We start from the raw sequence: 27,539 nt of genomic DNA, 5'->3' as shown, positions 1-27,539 counted from the left end.
CAGGTTCCTGGGATTTATTAACTCTACTATGTCAGTTATTGATTTCTTGTATAATTTAACATGATGTATTTCTAATCAGCTCCTTAAGAACTCCAAATATATTTATTAGTGGTAGGTTAACACTCGTAGAGATGCTTTGAAGTAGCTGTCGGCCTTCGATCCTGCCCTTCTCAGAACACATTGCTTTTTTCCAGAGCCGCAAAAGAGAACCCCCTTAAAACAGAAAAATATGGTTACTTATGATAACAATTAAGCTTCACTGAAAATTGTTTCGTGGATTTCTGAGCGGTTTTGATATTATTACAGAATAATATGCTCACATACAAATACCGGCAGTGCAGCTGAGATTTCTTTATTGCTGGCATGGTGACAGTTCTCTGTGTGCCATTATTTTGATTGGCAACTAATTGAGGCTCAGAACAAGCTGAACCAATGCTCTTTGTGGGAACATGTTTTCATTTGTGTATTTATATTCAGCAATGCTCTTTACACAACAGAGAACACTAGAATAGCAATAGCTATTATCAAAACATGAAACAAAAGTTGTCATAGTTACAAAACATACTGCTGATGATTTGATTAAAAATCATTCAAAAGTCCATAATTAATATAAAAAAAGAACTAATGAGATGCACTTTATTGTTAAATGGTACATATCATGTATTACCCTGATTTTTACAAGTGTGTTGCTTTTATATGAAACCATATCCACTTGAAAGATATACTAATATAGATATACTATAAAAAATTCTTAATAAATAAAAGGCTGTTAACCAGTGTCAAAATTACTGCATGCAGTTAGGCACTAGTTGGTGGAGAGGTGACAGCGGTTAAAAGCAAGTGAAAGATAAAAATACAGAGCGCCCATGCAGTTTGTATCAGAAGTTGTTCTGCATGTTGTGCCTCCACTCACCCTTCATGAATACATAGCTGCTGATTGCAGAAAGCTCTATATTCACTGGAGAAAACCACACGACTGTGCAAATTACAAAGATAGTGAATTGCACCCATTTTTTTACTTTTTGCACCCTGCCTTCCACTTTATAATTCACCCCTTTTGTTCTATCAAAAATAAACTGATGCAAAATTGAAAGGACAATTGGATCTTCATGTCACTTTAATTAGTCCTTAAAGGTAACTGAAATGAATAGCATTTAACTGCCACTGCACACAAAGGCAGATTTTGTGCAAAAACCACATTGGCTGGTAAAAATCCACCTGTGTGTTGCCGTTTATTTGGTAGACCACTCATCCAGTGGGTTCATGTTTCCCTGTCCTTTAAAGGGCATATATCTACCAATCCTCCTTTTTTAGCCAGTAATAGTAATAGCATCCAGCATAAGGTTGGCATTTGAAGTGTTAGACCCTTGAATCACCTAAGGGCACCGTAAGGAAATGGGGTGCAAGGCTTCTTATTAACATTTTATATAAACACTTCAAACACACAAGTAAAATCGGTCTTTTAGTGTGCACTGAAAGTCAGTGGCATAACTATAGATGAATAAGACCCTGCTATGTGGGGGAAGTCCTGGACCGCAGGGTCTGCTTCCACTATAGCCACTCTAGTGCTGGAATTTTGCATGCAATCTATTTGCATCGGGCAGGAGCGTGCACGCACATGTGAACGAGTGGGCAGATAGGCTTCTGTGCACACTGGCCCTCTCTGAAGATTTTTTTGCTGGGAGGCCTGGCACCCTGTTCTTATGCTACTTTTAAAAGTACAGGTATGGAACCTTTTGTCCAGAATGATTGGGACCTGGGGTTTTCCGGATAAGGGGTCATAAGTTGGAGCTTTATGGATAACAGGTTTCTGGATAACATATACCCATACCTGTATAAGATTGCAGCCATCTTTCACCTCGGTTTCAAGCAGGTGGGATACACTTACTTTACAGATGTTCGATGAAAAGCATACATTCCACAATCCAACTCCACTACTCCAATAGTCCTGATTCCACATCAACATTTAAATATCCATATATCTTGAGAATTCAGATAATTTAAGATTCAGTTGGTTTATGCTTATTGCCACCAACGATAATTATCACATTAGCCTGGATAAATAGTTAAACAAGATTTGCGGCATTACCCACCTGCACTTCCCAGAATTGACAGTCATACCACTTCCCCTAGTTCAACAGAAGATGTGATCATGAACAAAAGCAGAAAATGACATGCACTCTCCCACTCCTCCTGCAGAACAACTACCTCTAAGTAACAGTTTAAAAAATGTATATTCCAACAATATGTAATGCTTTTCACCAGAAGCATAGTGAGAAGTCAATTCAGCTAATTCAAGTCAGCAATGAGGCAAACTGAGGCCCACTACAAATTTTCCACCGCAATAATAGTAACGAGTTGATGCAGCATTTTAGCTTTGTGTAAAGAACATATATATAATGATTTATATGGTACATTATATTAAATACTAGGGGACAGCTTTATAAAATTGTAAGATTAGAGCTCATCAAAGAAAAACCTATATACTTATATACTCGATTCATTCCTATTCCTAAGTGTGAAAAATATTCTTCTAAAAAATCCCATAGGAATGGATAGAAAGTGGGTACTTTTTTCTGTGGTGAGATCTAATTTTTCCATGAGGCATTTGCCAGTTGTTGCATGTAACTTGGACTGCTTTTGTGTCCATGACTTATCACAGCAGAATGGCAAACAAGCAGCTAAACCCAATGATTTGGTCTGTGACACCAGGGGGTAAATTTACTAAAGGGTGAAGTGACTAACGCTGGGGAAAATTAGCCACCGAAAGACTCTAGCACTACTTTGCACTCTAACGCCAGGCAAATTTTCGCTCTGGCGAATGGACATAACTACGCAAATGCCTTCACCGAGTGCAATAAGTCCCAAAAAACGCTTGTAACTTTTCAGTTTTTCAGGGTGATAGGCTGCAAAAAGATTTTGTTTAGGGTACCTGGCTTCCCCCCTACATTTCCTTACATATGGCACATAAACTTACATAGTTACATAGTTAATTGGGTTGAAAAAAGACAAAGTCCATCAAGTTCAACCCCTCCAAATGAAAACCCAGCATCCATACACACACCCTTCCCTACTTTTAATTAAATTCTATATACCCATACCTATACTAACTATAGAGCTTATTATCACAATAGCCTTTGATATTATGTCTGTCCAAAAAATCATCCAAGTCATTCTAAAAGGCATTAACTGAATCAGCCATCACAACATCACCCGGCAGTGCATTCCACAACCTCATTGTCCTCACTGTAAAGAACCACCTACGTTGCTTCAAATGAAAGTTCTTTTCTTCAAGTCTAAAGGGGTGGCCTCTGGTACGGTGATACACTTTATGGGTAAAAAGGTCCCCTGCTATTTGTCTATAATGTCCTCTAACGTACTTGTAAAGTGTAATCATGTCCCCTCGAAAACGCCTTTTTTCCAGAGTAAACAACCCCAACCTTGACAGTCTACCCTCATAATTTAAGTCTTCCGTCCCTCTAACCAATTTAGTTACACGTCTCTGCACTCTCTCCAGCTCATTTATATCCCTCTTAAGGACTGGAGTCCAAAACTGCACTGCATACTCCAGATGAGGACTTACCAGGCATAATTATGTTTTCATACCTTGAGTTAATGCCCTTTTTTATGCAAGACAGAACTTTATTTGCTTTAGTAGCCACAGAATGACACTGCCCAGAATTAGACAACGTGTTATCTACAAAGACCCCTAGATCTTTCTCATTTAAGGAAACTCCCAACACACTGCCATTTAGTGTATAACTTGCATATATATTATTTTTGTCAAAGTGCATAACCTTGCATTTACTGTATCAACATTGAACCTCATTTTCCAGTTTGCTGCCCAGTTTTCCAGTTTAGACAAATCACTCTGCAAAGTTGCAGCATCCTGCATGGAACCTATAGTTCTGCACAATTTAGTATCATCTGCAAAAATAGAAACAGTACTTTCAATGCCCACCTCCAGGTCATTAATAAACAAGTTGAAAAGCAAGGGACCTAGTACAGAGCCCTGCAGTACTCCACTAACATAGTTACATAGTTACATAGTTACATAGTTAAATTGGGTTGAAAAAAGACAAAGTCCATCAAGTTCAACCCCTCCAAATGAAAACCCAGCATCCACACACACCCCTCCCTACTTTTAATTAAAATTCTATATACCCATACCTATATTAACTATAGAGTTTAGTATCACAATAGCCTTTAATATTATGTCTGTCCAAAAAATCATCCAAGCCATTCTTAAAGGCATTAACTGAATCAGCCATCACAACATCACCCGGCAGTGCATTCCACAACCTCACTGTCCTGACTGTGAAGAACCCTCTACGTTGCTTCAAATGAAAGTTCTTTTCTTCTAGTCTAAAGGGGTGGCCTCTGGTACGGTGATCCACTTTATGGGTAAAAAGGTCCCCTGCCATTTGTCTATAATGTCCTCTAATGTACTTGTAAAGTGTAATCATGTCCCCTCGCAAGCGCCTTTTTTCCAGAGAAAACAACCCCAACCTTGACAGTCTACCCTCATAATTTAAGTCTTCCGTCCCTCTAACCAATTTAGTTGCACGTCTCTGCACTCTCTCCAGCTCATTTATATCCCTCTTAAGGACTGGAGTCCAAAACTGCACTGCATACTCCAGATGAGGCCTTACCAGGGACCTATAAAGAGGCATAATTATGTTTTCATCCCTTGAGTTAATGCCCTTTTTTATGCAAGACAGAACTTTATTTGCTTTAGTAGCCACAGAATGACACTGCCCAGAATTAGACAACGTGTTATCTACAAAGACCCCTAGATCCTTTTCATTTAAGGAAACTCCCAACACATTGCCATTTAGTGTATAACTTGCATTTATATTATTTTTGCCAAAGTGCATAACCTTGCATTTATCAACATTGAACCTCATTTTCCAGTTTGCTGCCCAGTTTTCCAGTTTAGACAGATCACTTTGCAAAGTGGCAGCATCCTGCATGGAACCTATAGTTCTGCACAATTTAGTATCATCTGCAAAAATAGAAACAGTACTTTCAATGCCCACCTCCAGGTCATTAATAAACAAGTTGAAAAGCAAGGGACCTAGTACAGAGCCCTGCGGTACTCCACTAACAACACTGGTCCAATTAGAAAATGTTCCATTTACCACTACTCTTTGTAGTCTATCTTTTAGCCAGTTCTCTATCCAGGTACAAATACTATGTTCCAGGCCAACATTCCTTAATTTAACCAGTAACATTTTGTGTTGCACTGTATCAAATGCTTTAGCAAAGTCTAAGTAAATCACATCCACTGCCATCCCAGAATCGAGGTCTGGGCACATGTGTTGGGCATTATAACAACTCTATTTTCTTTTATTAAGGTTCCCTGGGCTTGTGTAGTGTAATGTATTTGCTGCAACATACAGTATATGTCCATTGAAATTGAACTTCCCGCTGTATGCAAATTAGCCAGCGCTAGAGAAACTTTGCTTTGCTTGCCAAATTAACGCTAGCAAAACTTCGCCATTGTTCGGCGCCCTGGACGCAACTTCGCATTTTAGTGAATTAGCGTTGTCCTGGCGAAGTGTGGCAATGTGAGCAAAGCTGTCGCTGGCAAATTTACTGAGATTAGTGAATTTGCCCCCAAGAGTGACATGCAAAGGCCATGTTTAAAGCTCTCCTCCTGCTCACCCGATACCTATCCCCAGAAAAAGGGTATTTTTCACCCATTTGGTGAAAAATATTCCCAAATTTGACACAGCTTAATCAGTAAGAATCCTTAGAAATGTCAAAATTCATATTTATGGCATTTCACTGAATTTAGAGGATAGAGGGTGGTAAAAAACTGTGGAGAAATGTTTTGAAAATAAGAAAGTAATGCAGTGTAGGACTGGTGTCCCAGTTTACTGAGAACACATTTGATTATATCAATTCAGAAAATTACATTTAGAGTGAAGGCACTCAATTATTTATCATGAAATATTAGAGAGCAAATGGTACATTCAATTACCTATTAAAGTACATAAAGTTTGGCAAGATATATTACCATAACAAAAGAATGTAAATAGTAAATCTTTTTCAAGATTACTTGTGACAGCAAAATTTATGAGTTTTATATATTTTTATCATTTCTAAAGTGAAAAGACGATCAGCACAATGCAGTTTTTTTTATAACTGACAATACAGAGTACGCATTTCACCACAGGGAAATGAATAATGGAGAACAAGGGGTCAAAAAATTAGATGTATGTGTCAAATACAGAAATACTGTCAAGTATTTCAACACTGTTTACTTTCCGTCTTTTCTTTTTACGACTCATGACTACTGATTTTCTTGTTCTCATTCGTTTATGTCAGCTTTAAGGACTTTTTTTTTGTAACATATTTTTTGTCAACTTTTATTTTAATCATTTTTCTCTTTTTCTTTTGTTTGTTGCTGGTAACATCACAATGTAATTTACGTGCATACTTGTTACATGCCATCATACCAAGAAAGAAAAAAGAAGGAAAAGAAAGAAAAAACAAACTTCTCTAGTATATGTAATGAGTTTTCTTACTTTTTTCGTCTTGCTGCATGTTGTATAAGATATACTCGTATGATTGCCTTATGGGCTGCTCATACTGTGTCTGGTGTGACTTCTATTGTTTTTTAAAGTAGCACCACCTAGTGTTCCTAGTGTGGGTACCTTGGATCTCTACATTGGCTAATGTGGGGTCATGATCTGACCATGGGCATGCTTTAATAAATGCATCAGTTAAGTTGGGTATCATTGCAGTGTTGATTAAAATGGTGTCAATTATTGAATATTGTTTATGAGGGGCAGAGTAGAAGTTATACCCTCATGCAATTCCCTCCAAGTGTCTATAAATTGGGTTGTATTAAGGGTATTTTGGGTTGCTCTTTTGGCTTTAGCCTCTTTTACGGTATGTATTGCTGTTGATTTTTCTAGTGCAGGGTTTAAGGGAAAGTTGAAATCTCCACACCATATTTTAATATCTGAGGGCTTAGCGCTAAGTTTCCTGGCAAGTCAGTTGAAAAATTCTTTGGGGCTGTCGCTCGGTGAATAGGTGGTGGTTATTCTTATAGATTGGTTGTATAGAGTACCTATGATAGAAAAATTGTGCCCCTCTTTATCTGCATCAACTTGATTTATGTAAATTATTATGCATCAAGATTGATACTCCCCTATGTTTCTTCTTCTTAAGAGTGGATGCTACAAAGTACCGGGAGTACTGTTGGTGGAAAAATGAAGCGGGTTTCCTGCAGACGAATCACATCTGGGTGTATATGTTTCCTAGGGGAATTTAAACCTTTTGCATTATATAATAATAGACCGTTATAGCTAAACTTTACATGTCCCTAATAAGTAAACATTAAAGTAGGGCAGTATGTGTCTACTATGTGTCTACTAAGAACCCTGTTTCTCTAGTGGGATCAAAACCTTGGCCCTCTCGTGGCTGGAGTGGAAGAAGAACAAAACATTATATCACATATGGATTTAAAACATTTGCTCGCACAGTATTTCAATTTAGAATTATGCATATAGAAAAAAATTAAAAACAATTTAGAATTATGCATATAGAAAAAAAAGGTAAAACATAAAAATCTTTGTAGTTAATAACATAAATACCAACTTTGCACAACAATTATGCACCAGAAAAACACTGTTAATAAAGAACAAAAAGAAACAACTACAAAGACTACGGCTCCACAAAGAACGCAGTACAAACTCTGAACAGGCATAACAATGTGTGGAAAACCTGTCAGACTATTGCCCAGCAACAGAGGAAATATCAGTACTTGCAAAAGGACTAACATATTGCCCCGCAAAATCAATAGACAAAACTGAATTCTGCAATGATATGGAAGAATTTTTTAGGAAACTACGGCTCAAGGAATTCTTCCATGACAAGCTACCCACAGAACCCAACTCCACACAACAGGAACACTACCCAAAAAAGAAATCCAAATGGACCTCCTGCAGGCCTCAATCCCAAACTGGATAAATATATTGACTCATTTAGAGATAGGGTTAAATCAACAATCCTGGACAAACAAAGAAAAACCAAACACAACCTGAGCATCCTGGAAAGGAAGGCAATAAAGTCCCTGAAGAACAACACAGACATAATAATAAAACCAGCGGACAAAGGAGGTGCAGTAGTCATAACGAACACCTCGGACTACATCACAGAGGCCCACAGACAGCTATCTAACCCAAACCACTACGCCAGATTAGACGGTGACCCCACAGAGGCCTACATCAAAGAACTCAAAAACCTAATCAAAGAATTTCCAGCAACACACACAAACCTAGTACACTTGGTGCCAGAATCCCCCAAAATAGGTACCTTCTATATGCTGTCCAAGATCCATAAAGAAGGCAACCCGGGGCGCCCAATAGTTTCTGGTATCGGAACACTGACGGAGAACATATTAGGTTGGGTTGAACAAATCCTCAAACCCCTAGTAAAAAATACCACAAGCTACTTACAGGACACTACAGACCACCTAAACAAACTAGCAAACATAGGAGTTTACCAGAGGGCACCATTTTGGCAACAATGGATGTGGAATCCCTGCATACCAACATACCCCACAAAGATGGAACACCAGCATGCAAGGAATTCCTACAAAATCACAGTCTACCAGCTGATACTGTCGTGAGTCTGATTGAATTTACACTTACACATAACTATTTCTTGTTTGGCCAAGGACTGTACCTACAGCAGATAGGGACAAGTATGGGAACCAGTATGCTAACCTTTTCATGGCGAAACTAGAACAAGATTTCCTTGTCTCCTGCACCACAAAACCTCTAGCATATCTCCAATATATATATGACATCCTTATCATTTGGACAGATACTGAGCAAAAACTCATCCAATTCCATGAACAGTTTAATAACTATCACCCCACCATCAACTTCAAATTAGTCCACTCCTCAAGCCACATCCACTTTCTATACACAACTATTTATATCAAAGACAACACCTTACATACTACCATATATCGGAAACCCACAGACAAACCATCCTATCTGATGTATGACAGCTTCCATCCAGACCATACGAAACACCCCATCATCTACAGCCAGGCCTTACGCTACAACCGGATCTGTTCTGACACCTCAGAAAGGGATCAGCACCTTGAAACCCTCAGAAAAGATTTCATTGACAGAGGCTACAACCCAAGGGTCATAATCCACAACATACACAGAGCTACCAAAGTCTCTAGAAGCAAACTACTGAAATACAAACAAAAAAGAGAAACAGATCTAGTACCACTTGTTACAACCTACAACCCACAGCTAAAGGCCCTTAGAAAAATAACCAGAGAGTTACAAGGCACACTAGAAAAAGACAACAGACTACATACTATATTTCCTGATCCACCTCTTCTGGCATTTAGACAACCTCCATACCTAAGGAAACTCATTATTAGAAGCTCACTTTCAGGACCCACGAACAATGGGACCCACCCATGTGGAAGAAAGAGATGTAAGACATGCCCACACATCCTCTCCACAGACAGATTACAAATTCCCGGCACAATAGAGGAATACTATATACACGGCCACTACACCTGCTCATCCAGCAATGTGGTTTATGCAATAACATGCACTAAATGCCCAACAAGAGGCATTTACAAACTGGACAAAGCCTCAGAAAAAGAACCAATCACCACCGGTTCACAATAAACAATAAAAAATTGGACACACCAGTAGGTGAACATTTTAATAGCCCCAACCACAGTCTGGGAGACTTTCAAATTTCTGTCATCAAAGGCAATTTCAAAACAGAAAATGAACGCAAAGTGTGGGAATACAAACTTATGCAAACCTTCAGGAGTCTGGAGACAGGACTAAATTTAGGCCATGGATTCATGGCAAAAAGACTAGCAACAAACACATTCATTTTTTCTGTGGAGACAACAAACTACTACGGGAATCTGTTATCTACTTCACACTGTAGGTCTAATTTGTGCCTAGTCTGGACTACTTTGCATAACCCACCTCTCTGTAAATCTGTCCCTGCTTGTAATACAAATTATGCTTATGTGTTGTTTCTCCTTTTGTCCCTCACAGTCTTCTTTGTAAACAAAATGCTGTATATATGTCAGTGCCAACAGAGCTTCATTGTAATCATCTTTGAAGAAGGAGCTGCAATGTTCTGAAAGCTTGTTGTGATTATCATCTTGGTTAGCCAATAAAGGTATCACCTTTACACCAGTTTTGTTATGTTTCATATCAAAAGCTCTTCCCTATAACTTTCTCAACGGGCTAACACGGTGCAAAAAACTTTACCTGGAACATAAATCTCCTGAAAGGAGACCTAAACTTTGGGGTTAGTGTCTTATCCGCATGGCTACTGTCTCTGTGGTGTTGCTCCAAGGCTGGCAATTGTGGGCAACATTTATTCCCTAGCCAATATTACATGGTCCTGTTTTATCCAGCATCTATACTTATAACTTGGGATACATTATATACATATCTGGGTGATTCCCTGTCCTCTTGTGGCTGATGAGATAGAAATTTTTGAGGCTTGGGTAGGCCTGTGTTCCGGTCTGGATGAGGGGACGAATGTGGAGTGGTCACTACTTGCCATTCTTTCTGGGGTCTTGGGCTACTACCAGCCGATGTCGTTGGAGATTGTAAGACAAGCCGTTCTTTCTGCAGCACATGCAAAGCTGCCTCCGTTTTTTTGAAGGAGTATAATCAGTTGTTAATTGCCCCATCTGTACTTGATCTGTACTTTCTGTAGCTTTAGGGTGATTTCTTTCATTTGTCTTCTTTTTGCAAGGTAGTAGGGGCCGCATAAATGTCTGCCGGGAGATTATTGCCTTCGTTCCATGCGAGTTGGGCGCTGCTTGGAGTATTTGGTCTCTAACCGCCTTGTGATGTAGCTTGAGGACAATGTCCCTAGGAGTGTCTTTACTGCGAGGTTAGCAACCTGTGTATTCTCACCATATGTAGCCTCTCCAGCGGTGCATCAGGGAGTAAAGTTGTAAAAAGGCTCAGTGCAAACTGCTCTCGGTCTGTTTCCGTCTCTGGGACACCACACAGGTGGATATTTGCTCTTTGGGATCTATTTTCAAGATCCTCAATCTTTTCCTCCATAATAGATAGCTGCTTGTTTTGGAGCTCTATGGTGTCATTATAGGCGTGCACTGCCACCACTAGCTCTTCAGTGCGGTATTCTCGTTCACTTGTCCGGAATTTGTTTTGTAAAATCCACAACTGCTGCTGTTAGTTCCATCCGCAACATAGATTGTATGGTGTGTTATATTTCTGAGACCTCAGGTGACAGCCCCGATAGTTCTTGTTGTGAGTGCGTCAGCTCGGTGTCTTGTGAGGTCTGCAAAGATGGCGGCGGCATGCCTGGACTCCATGCAGCAAAAACTTGTGTGTGCTTGGCACTGCCGACTTCTTTTTGGATGCCGGAGGTGGCATTATAAGACAGGTCACCCCGGTGGTAGAATAGACACGCACTCCAGGAGCCAGTTGGTGTCAACTGGGGTGGAGCTTCTCGTTCCCTTGCAGCTTCTTCTTGTAGCAGGGGAGGGGAAAGAAACGTGCAGCGTGAGTACAGCCACCGGGCCCCCCCCAACACCCAAAAAGCACTGGGCCCGGGACAAGTGTCCCCCCAGTCCCCCCCTGATGGCAGCCCTGCCTATGATTAAGTATCTTCGGATACGAAACGTGTTAGGACTGGTGTTTTAGCTCTTTTGGAATAAAGATTCTTTTATCGGCACGGACTGGCTCCTGGAGTGCGTGTCCATTTTCTGCTGTTTGTCAACATTATAAATAGCATTCAAAGATAATGTTATGATAAAAAAAAAAAATTTCTGGTGTCAGTATTTGTTTAAGGACTCATTTTATATAGCAAATATTTTGATCTTGTTAAATTATTTTATATGTATAAGGTTAAATGGGTAATACAAATTAAGTGATTACAGACTAGATAGCTATAGCAGTCAATTTAAAACAGGTAAATTTTACTTGCTGATTGGTTTCTATAGGTTTCCTGTCCTTAAGCAAACTTGTATAAGTAGCAAAGTGTCTTGGAAAAGTCAAATTTTCTAAAATAAAATCCTACAAAAGAGGTGAAAGATATTTTTAAAGGGGAATTCTCACCCTAAGAAATAATTCCAAATCCTTTTCTATCAGATTAGTTGAGTAAAATAAACTTTACATACACCACATAAATTAGGTTTTCCTTCAGTCTTGGAATTACAGTATTACAATAAGTAGACAGGAGACAATTTATGGACACTTATTAAGGCAAGTTTTGTATCACCCCAAAAACTTGTGAATGCCCCAGAATGGGGGCCTGATGCATGTACCCATGCACAGGCTATACAATTATACAGTGAGGAGGGAGGGGTGATGCAAGGAGTGCAGTGACATCTAGGAAGTGCTGAATGAAAAGTAATTGTCTGCCTTCCTCTATGTCTCAGGCATAGAGTAAGGACAGGCAATATATTTCCCTCCTCTTCTATATCCCCCTTTTTATTATACAGGTTTAGGAACTATTATGCAGAATGCTTCTCAACTGGAGTTTTCCGAATAAGGGACCTTATCCTGCTAAAATCATTTAAACTTAAAATAAACCCAAAAGGTTTGTTTTGCCAAGGTCTGAAGCAAATCACAAGATTGATTACCTGGGAGCACTACGGTGTATATCTCTTCCTCTGCGTTCATCACGTTAGGGAAAGTAATCCCAGAAAAACTTCATAGTCCAAGCTGCATGTAGATACACGGAGAACCACAGGATGAAGGATAGTATTATAGTATTATAATAAAAATTCCAAATTTATTAATCCATTAAAATTGGCACATCATTATTGAAACATTAGAGAACCATAGGCTTACTGTCCAGCCACTTTCTCAAAAGAGTGAGAAAGTGGCTGGACAGCCACGAAACGCGTTAAGCCTCTGGTTCTCTAATGTTTCAATAATGATGCTGATTTTAATGGATTAATAAATTTGGAATTTTTATTATAATACACTCCTTCATCCTGTGGTGCTCCGTGTATCTACATGCAGGTTTGTTTTGCCAACCCAGAGTAAAAAGGAAATAATTTTTAAAACTTAGCATTATTTGCATAAAATAGACTCTATGGGGCAGATTTACTAAAGGGCGAAGTGAAAATTCGCAAGAGTGACGTCATTTCGGTACTTCGCCGATTTACTAACGGTTGCTGGTGTAACTTCGCTAGCGAAAGAGATAGACTCAAGCGGTACTTCGCACCCTTACACCTGGCGAAGTTGCACTCTGGCGAGTGGACGTAACTACGCAAATTCACTAAGATGCAGATTTTACTGAATGTTACCTCTTGCACCAGACTTGACTTCTTCACCTCAGACCAGGTGAAGTGAAATAGAGTAGATAGGACCTTCGTCAAAAAATAGTTGAAAATTTTTCTAAGTCCCAAAAAAACGCTGGCAACTTTTCATTTTTCAGGGTTATAGGCTGCAAAAGATCGTACATTTTTTCTGGGGTATACGGCTTCCCCCCTACATTTACTAACATATGGCAATATAACAACCGGACTTTGTGTAGTGTAATGTATTGGCCGCAACATATACGTCCATTGAACTCTAACTTCCTGCCGTATGCAAATTAGGCAACGTTAGCTAGCGAAGTGTTGCGATGTGAGCGAAGCCGTCGCTGGCGAATTTTCGGGGGTTAGTAAATTTGCCCCTATGGGAGATGGCTAACTGGTATCTGAATAAGGAAGAAATTACAAATAGAAGGGGTGCCACAAATAACTAATGTTAGTATAGTAGTAGGCCCTTAAGGCATTTAGTCATGAGCTGAATTATCTGGCACAGGAAACGTTGAGTGATCTGCCCTTATATGGCTATGGGTGATACCTTTAGGGAATCATCCAATAATAGTAAATCTCACAAGATTAAACATTACATAAATTGCAACACCAGAAATGTTGTGTATCTGATTACCTGCTTGAAATGTAAAGCCCAAACTTCTGAAAGAGAGAATCTGAAAACATGTATTGGATACAAATATCCAAATTCAAATATCCTGTACTGCAACTACTGCTTGGTTTGATCCAACTTGTGTTCTTGACTACACTTTTGTTTCCCGATTCCATACTGCACCGTCTGATTAGTTTTGACCCTGACTTGTTCTACTAAGCTTTGCCCTATCCCCGTTCTTCCTGTTGCACTTTACAGTTGCTTAGCCTACTCAGAACTCTTGCCCTGGTGGCATCCAAGTAGTGGAGGGCTCATCCCAAAGCAAAAGGTAACAATGAGGCAAGTTGAAACTGCACCAATAAGGCAAGTTGAAAAACTCGCCTCACGCGGCAAAAATGCTGCTCCTGGTACATGTAACAGCTGAATTTGGGGTTTTTAAACTGAAAATTCTATTTTTATAGTGCAAGAAAGCGCACTGTTGCTCTCCACACTAGCGATGTGCCCCCCTCCTCTCCCCAGACCTTGTGGGGCTCCTGTGATAAAAACACCCCTAAGAATGATAAATAGGCCCCATAATAATTTGTACAAGGTTTTATTTGGCAGCAATATAGAACACCAGCCCTTTCTGAGACATCAGGAAAGACATTTGCTCACACACTGCCTGCCCCTAGCTGTAGCTTGTTTCACATCACAGCAAATTATATCAGAAAGAATTGTGCTAAAATTAATAATAACACATAGTTATGGCAAGATCATTAATGCAGAAAAAACAAGCATTCTGGATAACAGGGGGGAAGGAGCAGTCAGTACTAGGCTGAAGTGAGGGGGACATGTATTTTCTGCTTGCTGTAAGGCACAGTGACCTTTTTCAGCTGTGTGTTAGAGCAATCACATTATAAAACCAAAGTAAACATGTTCCCTTTGTTCATGTATTACTGCTTTTTATTATAGTGCTGACATATAAGCTGTGTTTTACAGATAATGTTTAGTATTCATTTGAATCCCGGTGGAGCATAAGGTAACAATTGTAACCACTTCATTACCATGCTGACCTATTATCTCTCACAACTTTAAAAGTACAGGTATAGGATCTATTATCTGGATTGCTTGGCAACTGGGGTTTTACAGATAAGGGATATTTTTGCTATTTGGATCATGATACCTTAAGTTTGCTATAACTGGATATGTAATGAGTTCTGTTCAGTGTGTTTTCCGGTTAGCAGGACTATAATGTATTTGGGTCTGTAATCAAAGACTTTTTCTGAAAGAGAATATGGTTTCCATCATGGGGGCAGAAGTAGGACTGTTGCAGGGGGGCTAGGACAAACAGTGAAAGTTATAGAAATTGGGCAAGTTATGTTAGAACTTGTGCACTTTATGTAACTTCCACAACAACTGTCATGATTAGCCTAGCAGCTTACGTAATTTACGTATCAAGCAATGACAGTGCAGGGAAACATGACAGGGGCAGCAAATTCCACTGACCAGCAAAGAATTTAAAAACTTAGTGTAAATTCCACTGACCTACAATGAACTGACTGCATTAATAGCACATTAAATTAATAATTTTAGCTATTTATATGAACTACTTATTATAGAGCAACATTTAGTGGCAGATTTATCAACGGTCGATTTGAAAATTTGAATTTCAAGTTTGTTTTAGCGTAATAGTCCAAATTCGATTTGAATTGAAAAAAAAATTCAAAATTTTGAAATTTATCATGTACTGTCCATTTAAGAATTCAAATTTGACTATTCACCGTCTAAAACCTGCCGAATTGGCGTTTTAGCCTATGGTGGACCTCTTACAATCAATTTGGAGTTGTTTGGTGGGCTTTCGATCAAATTCGACTTCAATTCGAATTTACAGCTATTCACCCGTTTTTCAAATTTCGAGTTTATGGGAGTTTTTAGAAAAACTCAGATCATTGGGCCCAAAAAGTACGCAACTTGTGTAACTTGGGTTATTGTTGTAGAACTTAAATAACTTGTTTATCAAGCAATGGCAAGGCAGAGCATTGTAAAGTGGAAAAATACATCCAAGAAGGTCAACCTGCATAGCTGCTAGTTGATTGTTTGTGTTGCACACACAAGGGGCATAGCCAAAAACTTGCATACTTGTGTTAGGTGGGCCTGAAAAAGCAGAATCTCAATCATCTTCAGACTGAATTTCTAGGTGAGAAACCTCAATTAATTGACCCCCTTTTGGCCTTCACAGAATACTAATAAATAGAAGAAGCTTTAGACAGCAATTACTTACTTTGGTAGACAAATCGACATACAGAATTTTACCCATGCTCCTCCAACTTACAGAAGTGACATCATGTGAATGCTGCTTGGGACATCATGGATTTTTTATTTGTATTATAGACACCCAAGGGCTGCCTCCTTAAAGTTGCTGCTCTAGACACTGCTGCATATATAAATACAGCCCTGATTTTACCTGCATTGTATCCTGGACCAAATGCTTGCACAGCAAACATTTTACTGCTATACAGCTAAATGGAATTATATTTCAGAATTATGTTTGCAAGATATTTATTCTGGTGAATCCTGAATGTTAGGACAAACCAAAACCAAACCCTTAAAATTGGCTAAAATATGGCACATCATCTAGCTGAGTGGGGTATTTCAGTCAGGGTCATCTGTAAGATTCTAGCTAATAATAAATAAAACAAGGCTGTCCCAAAAAAAGGCCTGTGGACCTCATATACATAAAAAAAAAACATTACATACAGGTATGGGATCTCATATTTGAAAACCCATTAACTAGCAAATAAATTTTTTATGAAATGATTTCCTTTTTCTCTATTAAAACAGTAGTTTGTAATTGATGGATATGATATGAATCCATATTGGTGGCACAAAACAATCCTATTGGGTTTATTTAATATTATAAAATATTATATAGCTATAGATATATAGATAGATAGATAGATAGATAGATAGATAGATAGATAGATAGATAGATAGATAGATATGATATAAACATTATATAATAATTCATATTTTATATATTATTGTTATATATTTTTAGTAGATTAAAGATATAGCGATCTAAAGTATGGAAAGAACCCTTAAATGGAAAACCCCATGTCCCAAGCACTCTGGATAATTAACATCTGTATTTAATTCGAAAGGGAAAAAGATTATAGTTCATCATGTTCAACTGCTTTAAATCCCCCCCAGTACAGATATGATATGTGATATGATATGTCAACCAATAGGCTCCATTGATTATTTGGCCAGAGAAAACGTATATTTCAATAAATACAATAAATTGGATAGTAGTGTAATATAGAAAACCACTAAATTATAACTATACTTATACCTGTAAATCTGTTCAATTTATGAATCCGTTGTAAAGATGACAATACTCTGTTCTCCCCTTCTGAGAAATCATCAATGTATGGAGCGTTGTCTCCTTGAATAAGCATCCGATGGGGTAGATAAATTTGGTATGTGTTAGTGTTCTTGAAATCAGTAAGAAAGTGGGTTGCTGCAATGAATTCTACACCTGATGCCCAGTCTATTCCAAAATTCCGTTCAGGTTTTGAAGCATAATTTAACCTGATAATATGAAAAGCAAATTGAGAGAAATACAGTAATAAACAATATGAATGTTAATCCTACTGAGTTAACATACTAAGCATGAGGTGAGCAGATGCTAGCAAACAAATAACGGTTAATTTCCATCCACAGAAGCAATGGGTAATTTGTGTTTTTCCCCACAGTGAGTTGTGTCTAAAACTACTTTCATTAAGGGGGTTATTTATCAAAGGTTGAGTTTTGAGAGGTTTGTGAGGTTTTTTTAAACATTGAGTGAACTCACAACGCAAATGTTTTCTGATTTAAGAAAAAACTCGAATGTAAAAAACTCGAATCAGTGAATTTGTGGTGAAGAACCCAAAAACGTGAATTAATCGATTTTTCTGTAAAAAAACCCCTGAATCGCTCAAATTCATTGAATTTTCGAGCGAAACCCACCAAAAAAACCTGAACATCATGAAGGCTACAAACATCTTCAAATGGTTATTCAAAGGAAAAGAAAAAGATAGTAAGAGCCCCCTTACTCTCAAATTAATTAACTAACTTATTTAAATTATATAGTGAACCAATAATTATAAAGTGCTTGTAAAGTGCTTGTGCTAATAAACAGGATTTGCTTAGTTTGATTAAAGCTTAAAATATTTTAAGCTTTAATCAAACTAAGCAAATCCTGTTTATTAGCACAAGCACTTTACAAGCACTTTATAATTATTAACTCATTGGTTCACTATATAATTTAAATAAGTTAGTTAATTAATTTGAGAGTAAGGGGGCTCTTACTATCTTTTTCTTTTCCTTTGAATAATTGGCAACAGTAATTCACGCCTCCTTTCCTCCACAAGGTAACATTTAAACCTAAAGGACTGCCTTTCTTCCTTGTCATCTTCAAATGGTTGAAAGGACCCCTGCCATTGACTTCAACAGTACATGACCTCGACAGGCTTTAGTTGGAGTATTTTGCATCTATTTTTGGCAAATCAAACGCAATTGTGGAAGAGGCAGTGCAGTTATACCAAGCAAATCACCCTGACTTTCTATGAACTGATGAGCGTTTTATAATTTACAAAAACATTTTTTGAGTTGTGCTGGGTGGGTGTTGTACTTTGGGGGTGGGTCCTGGTATAGTACTCTCCTCCTAAAAAGTTTAAATGGTCTGCTTGTGATTACCAGGTAGGCTTTAGACAGGGCAAGAAAGAGCCGTTTCCTGATCTGTGGCCAAAATAAAAGCACTTTTGCCCCTTTACAAATGGAAGTCTTGCAGCATGTTCTATGTTAAGTGAATAAACCTGTTGCACCCACAATATAGGAAAAAACATTGGAAAAAAAACATGACACAGTTATGTCCATAACATCAAGGTAAGTGATTGTACTCTATAAGCTCTATGTATATCTATCTTTTACCAATATATTCTAGCTTTACCAAGGGTAAATCGGCAGAGGCCGAAAGTAATATAATAAAAATCACATATCACATCAGAGAGAAAATGAAAGTCTGTATTTTGGCTTAATACTACTAGTAAGGTAGAGTACTGTACATAATAACTCTAAGTCACAAAATAATACATCACATGCCAGTGAACATGCAATATAATAAATAATATTAAACCAAGTCAGCTTACAATACATGAGACAAAGGTACTTGAATCATTAACTTTCTGTCAGCAGGTATAACTCAGGAAGTCAGGATAACAGTAGTATTAGCAGTGCTGTCTTGGCTAGCAAATAATACATCAGAAGGCAACAGTTTAAACACTGTTAGTAATGGTATATGCCCACAGCTTGTATGCATAGGTTACTTCATTTAATAACACTATAAGATTTCAGTTCAGGTTACTTTGGGCTTAAACCCAATTACTTTTCAATTGAATGTACTCTGGGCATTGTATATATTACAACATATTGTTCCTCAGTCACAATCTAATACATCTTTTAATGTTTTTTTGCACATTATCACCCATTCTGCATGTAATATGTCAGAAACTAGCCATTTGGTCTTTAATCAAAAATAATGCACCAGATGATGGTACATCAATCCATATCCATAAGCTACCTTAACTGTTGGAAAAATGTCTAGTTTCAACTGTGAGTTTTTTAATTGCTGATTTAACTACTACATTTACATTTCTTTTCTTCTATAACAAGGACTATGACATGAGATCAACAATGTGGTTTCTTTCTTCCTGTTCTGCATACATTGCAGAACAAAGTAAAAGCCCCCCTAAAGTGAAGGAACAAACTTTCAGCACAAGTCTGGCTCACTAAAAAAATTATGGCAGTCTGCATTTTCTCTTACATTCTCTTACTTTTAGAACAGAATGAGCTGGTATTATAGCCTGAGGAAGTTCTGTTGACCCATTTCACCAGACTATTCTATAAACAAAACATTCCTACAAAGCTGCAAGATCCCCTAAATAATTACTTTTTTCAGTCTATTTATTTCAGCTTACAATTTGCACAAGTCTTTTTTTCTTTACCGATAACATTCATTCAGCAGCCAATAGCAAAAAAATTTCAGCAAAATGTGAATTCATTATTTTCATAGATCCTTGATATTTGATATGCTGACTTTAAATGAATGCATCAAAAAATTCTTGTTGAATGTTTTCAGTACAGAGATGTGCAAAGTTTACTGACTGGATGCCACTATATAGACTATATGCATGTTGAAACAGACACCTACACGTTCATGTTTTTCTTAGACTTAATTATACTGAGCTATTTTTATATATTTTATATTTATTCTGTCTACATGATTAACTGCTCGCAAAATAGAATTAACACATACTATTTTAGCTCATCATTACTCATGGTAATGTTTGAACCAAACAAAATATTGTCTGCAAACAGAATAAATATTGTGCAACACACTTTGGTCTCACCTCTTTGCGCACAATGGAAGTGATTTACTGATAGACACAACATGAGCCTTCCACATGCGAAACAGGAAATCACCTGTTTTATCTTCAAGTTCATGTCTAGGTAGCTTAATAAACTGCAAGGTTAAAGGTTTAGAGGACATAGGCAAAACAGCTTTTTAAGAGATATATACAATGCAATAACTTGCAAGCCATTCAGAGAGTCCTTTACATATTTAATATATATATATATATATATATATATATATATATATATATATATATATATATATATATATATATATATATATATATCGCGGAAGAAGATAAGCACTCCAATATTTCTGATTAACAATTATCTATTCCACTGTGCATACGTATGCACAGTGGAATAAATAATTGTTAATCAGAAATATTGGAGTACTTATCTTCTTCATCGCTATTCATCACATTTTGATATAGCACCCATTTGGACAAGTCAGAGTGCGCATACACACCTGGACACTATATATATATATATATATATATATATATATACAGTATATATATATATATATATATATATATATATATATATATATATATATATTTATTTATATTTATTTAGAATATAGCCTAATAATTCAGGTCAAATTATAGATATTTATAACAAGTAAATCATTTTGCAACAGTCAATTATTCCTTAGCTGGAGCATTATATATAAACTAGAACCAGAAGTAAAAATAACTAAGCAATGATGGCAAAACACACACGTCTGTGACCACAATCTACAGTATGTGTGAACCAGTATCATTGTTAGGTTGGCAAAACGATAATCTATTTACAATATATTGACTAATCCTTCATTCTTTTAGAGAATGGCCTAGAAGTTCCAAAGCAGTGGATCTGTGTTCAGTCAACAGAATATTCATGACTACATCCTTATATGTGTGAAATATTTCTGGATGCCCATCTTACAGACCAATAAGTTATCATTTCAGGTTATGGTCTTGGAACTAAGACTACTGATAAGACAACACTTTCAATTATTTTCAATTGTTTGGTATATTAAGTCACTGAAGAAGACAGCGGGTTACCTCAGAACATTATAAATTCACATTTTTGAATCACCTCAAAAAATGCTTTCCATTCCTCCATAGCTTCTGGTGACAACAAATGGCAGTCAGTAACATTGAAGCAAAAGTCAGAAATAAATTCATTTGGCTTTGATATCTCAATTTTATATGGATATTCACTGAAGAATCCTGCATCAAAGGCTCCAAGGAATGGGATGACAGACAAGTAGTAATTTACACCTTAAAAAGAAATTTCAATACTATAATATCATTAATATTAATTGCTAGGGCAACTTTATATTTACATTTAAAGTAAGAAGTCTTTTTTAAACTTTTTTTTCACAAAACAACTTTCTAGTGGGCTTCCATTCCCCTATTTGAGTTATAGATAAAACAAACTTAAATGTAACTTAATCTTCTGGTAGCCAAAGCTCTGAGGGGTGATGTAGTCGGCATTTTGGCCCTACACTGATATGCAATTTTTGGCTTAAATCAATGAATTAATATTTGCACTTGTATTCTGGTACATTAGACATTGATGTATTGCAGTAAGACATACATTCAAGAAGTCTACTACTTTCAAAACATTTATTTTGAGAAAAATAATACGTTGGGGACCATTCTGTATTATCATTAATTTTACTGGGAGAGAATGAATGTAGACATTAATACCAGGCAGATTATCAATAGGGTCCCTAAGAGAATACACAGGCGTCATTTCATTTGACATGCAATTGTAGAAGCAATGTACTTCTGCAGTTTTATATTCCTATTCAGTGCAAGAGAATGGTAAGAACCTTGCCTCAGGAGGTACTTTTCTCAATTTTCAGCTAATTTCTGGAAGTCATTGTTTTACTGGAGTACATGGACAAGAGTGAACTGGTTGTTCTGTCCAGGAACAGTAACACAGCATCCAGTCACATGAATACTATAGTTGAATCAGGTTTAACAGAAAAATCTACAACACAAAGCTGCATTATTTCACAATGAAATGAATAGTGAGCATTTTGTGTATGATACAGCATTACATTCTGCAATTTTAGAATAAGAGAAATACAAATATATAGCAATGCATAGTATATACATTTAGGGGCCCATTTACTAAGGGTCGAAGTGAATTTTCGAATTAAAAAACATCGAATTTCGAAGTAATTTTTGGGTACTTCGACCATCAAATTTGAATTGAAAATACTTCACAAATTCGACCATTCGAAAATCAAAGTATTGTCTCTTTAAAAAACGTTGACTTCGACATTTCCCCACCTTAAACCTGCCGAATTGCTATGTTAGCCTATGGGGACCTCCTCGAACCTATAGCCAGTATTTGGCTAAGAGAAGTCAAAGGATTGTTTTTGTAAAATTATTGTAAAAGATTGTACGATAGAACTGGAAATGAATTTGGAGAAAAGTTTTTCACGTGATAAACCATGAGATAACCTTTTCTCACTGAATTGAATCTGGGCCTTTCTGTGATATCGTATTAACTGACATACTGAGTAGGCTGTATCACTCCCAAAAACAATGACCTTACAAATTTTATTTTCAGTATATTACAAAATTGTGCCATTTTATGGACTTAAAGACCCTCATGTCAAATAACCAAACTGGGGAAGCAGTGCAATTGCCAACGTAGCCAATGTTACTCTCACACATTTGGCTAATTTAAATGTTAAATAAATAATAAAATTACATGAATATTAATACAGATGAAGCAAACATATTACAGGACATGATTCAATAAAAAAAGCATGTTGTCATAGCAAGTGAATGAAATGAGATGGTAATGGAAATAAATATACATCTAATTAAAGACTGTATTCTACTTACATGCCCACCAGCTTCTATCTGAAATGCGTGTTTGGTTTTCATTTCTGTGTCCAGAAGTACTCAGTGCCAAAGGTTCTGCAAGCCGTCCTTTACATTTCAAAAACAAAAATTCTCTATTAACTACCCTTTTAGTTGGCATAGGGCAGGTGGTAAGTACAAGGTCCTTCTTTAGTCTGAACAAGGCGGCGGAGAGGGGACACTGATATGCCTAACAAAGACCTATTAAAAAGTTGCTTAGAATTGGCCATTCTACATATTAAAGTTAACTTAAAGATGAGCCACCTCTTTAATTCAATTCAATTTTGTGATCTACCACATATAAGAACAATAGAACATAACTTATAATTACTTCTGCTTTCAGGAAGTTTCATACACTGGGTCAGATTCAAATTAATGAGAAAACATTATTGGTTTATCAGGTTGAAAACATCTAGGTGAGTTTCAATTTGAGGAGAAAATCCAGATTGTTCCATAGACCACATACAGTTTTCATGAGATAAACAAGTGAGATGTTTTTTCACTGAATTTCATCTTGCTCTCTGGAAAATCTGGAATTGAATAATATTTCTTTTTATATGGCTCATAATGTGGAAAATAGTTTGTTTCTCTTTACTAAACAACTGCCAATTCTTTGTGCTCCTTGTGTTTTAATATAAGCTTGAGTTGTGAATGTGCGCGGCCTTGCAAGAGCAAATTTCTTAAATGTTGCAAAATTACATTCAGTAAGTAGTAAAAAGATAAACACAGCAGGCAAACATGTTTTTTTCTGGCGGCAAATGAGTAACTAGATACTGTTGCATTCTCAACAAACTTATTTTAATCTCTAATACATATGCAAAGTCATAATTGCTTGTATTACTATCATTCTTTCCTTATCTCCTGTTTGTGTGAAAAAAATCTGAGCATCTTTAAATATTGTAGGAGGAGAGAAAGAAAAACTGTTAGATTTCTGCACTGCTGAATTGAAATGTAAGTCTACGCTTCCAGAAATAATGCATGGTAATAACCAGCTTGTTTTTAAATATATTTTCCATAATTTACTTTATAACAGAGTTTTTAAAGGGAAAGTGAAAAAGGCAGTGTTTTGACTCCAAGGAATTATAATATTTTCTAGAATTACTGTCCTTTCTTAACTTAACCACTACTTTTCTGCTGCGGGTGGGAGTAATATAATCAATTCTATATTTGCAGGTTATTTCTTTGTTATTTTTCCTTTCAGTCTCCCTGCCCTTCAAATAGAAACTTCAATGGAATATGATTGCCAGAGTCACTGACTGACAACCTAAAAACAGATTTTTGTGTGAGGCTAGATTTTTATTGTAATTATTTTTTTTACCAATTGTAGTTGTATTCAGGCTTCCTAATTTTCATACTTCTACTAAAAATGTCTGGATACTAAGGTCAAAAAGCGTAATATGACCCAACTGGAACTGGAAGTTTTAATTCCATGCTGGAGGACTTCAGAAGGCAGCAAAATAATTCAAACACGTATTAATTTAAATCTTAACAACGTTTTAAGAACGTGTTTTCTATATCATTTTCAAGCCATGAATAATGGTTGGATTTTGTTGCCCAGGCATTTTAATGGCACTCTGCCTGCTCACAGACAACCTTTCCTGTTTTCTCATTGAATATTTTTTTTATCTTAGAACCAATGAATGATTTGAATGAGGCATAAAACAAACGCTGGCTAACAATTCAAAATTCAAAGTTTTTTTTCATCTATTCCTTCACTCGAGCTAAGTAAATGGGCCCCTTCATGTTTTGGCTCTTCAGGGTTATTTACTAAAATGCAAATTTATCTCATATTTTATTTAAAAAACTACGACCAAACTCCCCTGCTCGATTTGATCTTATTTATTAATAAAATAACCTGAATGAATCTGATCACGGAAAAACTCGATTTTAAAATTTACGAAACAAGACAGATTCGTTCATCACTATCTGCAACTCATTTTCCAATTTACACTAGGGGGCCGATTCATCAAGAGTCGAATATCGAGGGTTAAATAACCCTCGATATTCGACTGGGAACTAAAATCGTTCGACTTCGAATATCGAAGTCGAACGATTTTGCGCAAATCCTGCGATCGATCGATTAAATCCTTCGAATCGAATGATTCGAAGGATTTTAATCCAACGATCGAAGGAAAATCCTTCAATCAAAAAATCACAGGCAAGCCTATGGGGACCTTCCCCATAGGCTAACATTGACTTCGGTAGGTTTTATCTACCGAAGTAGGTGGTCGAAGTATTTTTTAAAGAGACAGTACTTCGATTATCGAATGGTCGAATAGTCGAACGATTTTTACTTCGAATCGTTCGAATCGTTCGAATTCGATCGAATTCGATCGAATTTAACCAATTCGATGGTCGAAGTACCCAAAAAATACTTCGAAATTCGAAGTTTTTTTAATTCGAATCCTTCACTCGAGCTTCATGAATCGGCCCCCAAGTAACTGAGCTCCTATATATGTAGCATTCCCTCTGCGGTTTCTTCTCACCACTTTATTACAGCATTGTGTGTGATATATATACAATATGCTGTTATCTTTACTGTACCTCATCATTAGCAGTAATTACTCCCAATACATACTTTTTGGATTCGACAAAGACCATACAATGGTTTTTACTATGATAATGTATGGAGAATAAAGTAAATAAAGCATTTTAACACCTTAACTTAATATTGAAAGCACAGGTTTGAAATAAATAAATGCAGTATATTGTCATACAGTAGCTGTCTCCATAGCCGTAAATACAGGTAGGACCTGTTATCCAGAAATCTCATGACCTGAGGTTTTTCAGATATGGATTCTTTCCATGATTTGGCGCTCTATACCTTAAGCCTACTAAAAAAAATATTAAACATTAATTAAATTTAATCAGTTTTTTTGTGGCTTCAGTAAGGGTTGATTATATCATAGTTGGGATCAAGTACAAGGTACTTTTTTATTATTATAATAAAAAAGAAAATACATTTTAATTATTTCATTAAAATAGAGCCTAAGACAGCCTTCCATTAAGTCAGAGCTTTCTGGATGGGTTTCCAAATAACAGCTCCTATACCTGTACATGTAAGGTAAATATGAGTTATAGCTGGGGTGTGTTTACCCTTAAGATTTGATAGTTAACAAAATTCTTCCTTTCATATTGACTTTTACATTGTTATATTTAGCCCATAGAGTGGACTTTTTTTTACTTTTCCACTGTTAAAGTCAGCTGTTGTACTTACTTTACTGAGTTTCAGAATGTGTTTATAACTTTTTCTTACCTGTGGAAAATTGCCAGCCAAGTTGCAAAGGCAAACCCCACAGCATATTCTGTTTGTTGTCTGGCTGTTTCATATCCAGATACTGGGCTGTGATGTTTAGTAAAATTTTATACATTCCCATTCTTTCTCGGTAATTCCAGGGATTTATGATGACTTTGGAGTTCTGAATTTTGAAATGTTGCAAGTTCTCTGGAACAGAGTTCCACATAGGTGGGAACCCATCTCCAACCACCTCTTTAGAATCAGCGTAATTTAAACAAAGTACATAGCACACCGCTAGAAGCATATTTACTAGTGTATAGATAGCTATAAATCTCAGTCACTTCCCTCACAAATATTTAACTGTCTGCTGGCCTTTAAATATTAATCCACACCGTCAGCATCTACTGCATCCCACAGAGCTTCATAGATGTGAAAGGTGAATGACAGGCATGTACTGGGTTACGCAAAGGCAACAGTGCTGGTGCTTCTGTTATTTTTTTGGAAAGAGTTCAAAGTAAATATAGTATGAATGTAGAAAGCAAAGGTCCAATATGTCATTAATTCTGGAATCTAAAGGGATTATAATTTATTATTATGGGCATGGGAATTGTTATCCAGAATGCTTGTGACCTGGGGGTTTCCGGATAACGGATTTTTCAGTAATTTGGATCTTCATACCTTAAGTCTACTAGAAAACCATGTAAATATTACGTGAACCCAATAGGCTGGTTTTGCTGCCAATAAGAATTAATTATATCTTAGTCTGGATCAAGTACAAAGTACTGCTTTTTATTAGAGAGAAAAAGGAAATCAATTTTAAAAATTTTGATAAAATGGAGTCTAGGGGAGATGGCCTTTCTGTAATTTGGAACTTTCTGAATAGCGGGTTTCCGACAGATCCCATACCTGCAGTATAAACATGTGTGAAAAAACAAGCACTCAAAAACACAAACTATCACTACCATGGTATGCTATATAGAATGATGCTTATTTATAGTGCTGTGTATTGATTCTGTGAATCTGCAAGTAAAATTCCATCATCACACATTCTGTTAGTTTGAATGAGTAAAACTTTAG

The 27,539-nt window shown here is 36.8% G+C and overlaps 1 protein-coding gene across 1 annotated transcript; it reads right to left on the bottom strand.

The window, feature by feature from the left end:
* Positions 1-26,880, bottom strand: c6orf58.L (chromosome 6 open reading frame 58 L homeolog). The gene is made up of 6 exons (XM_018262434.2): positions 26,481-26,880; positions 23,207-23,293; positions 21,435-21,619; positions 20,348-20,460; positions 17,251-17,489; positions 1-213 (listed from the first exon to the last, which is right to left on the bottom strand). Exons 1-6 carry the CDS (start codon positions 26,764-26,766, stop codon positions 56-58), a joined length of 1,068 nt encoding a protein of 355 aa, XP_018117923.2. The 5' UTR covers positions 26,767-26,880; the 3' UTR covers positions 1-55.
* Between the last annotated feature and the right edge of the window lie 659 nt (positions 26,881-27,539).

Source organism: Xenopus laevis, chromosome 5L (assembly GCF_017654675.1).
Source record: "Xenopus laevis strain J_2021 chromosome 5L, Xenopus_laevis_v10.1, whole genome shotgun sequence".
Taxonomy (NCBI): domain Eukaryota; kingdom Metazoa; phylum Chordata; class Amphibia; order Anura; family Pipidae; genus Xenopus; species Xenopus laevis.
Note: the sequence above shows the minus strand (reverse complement) of the source record. Positions and strands in the feature narration are given on the sequence as shown.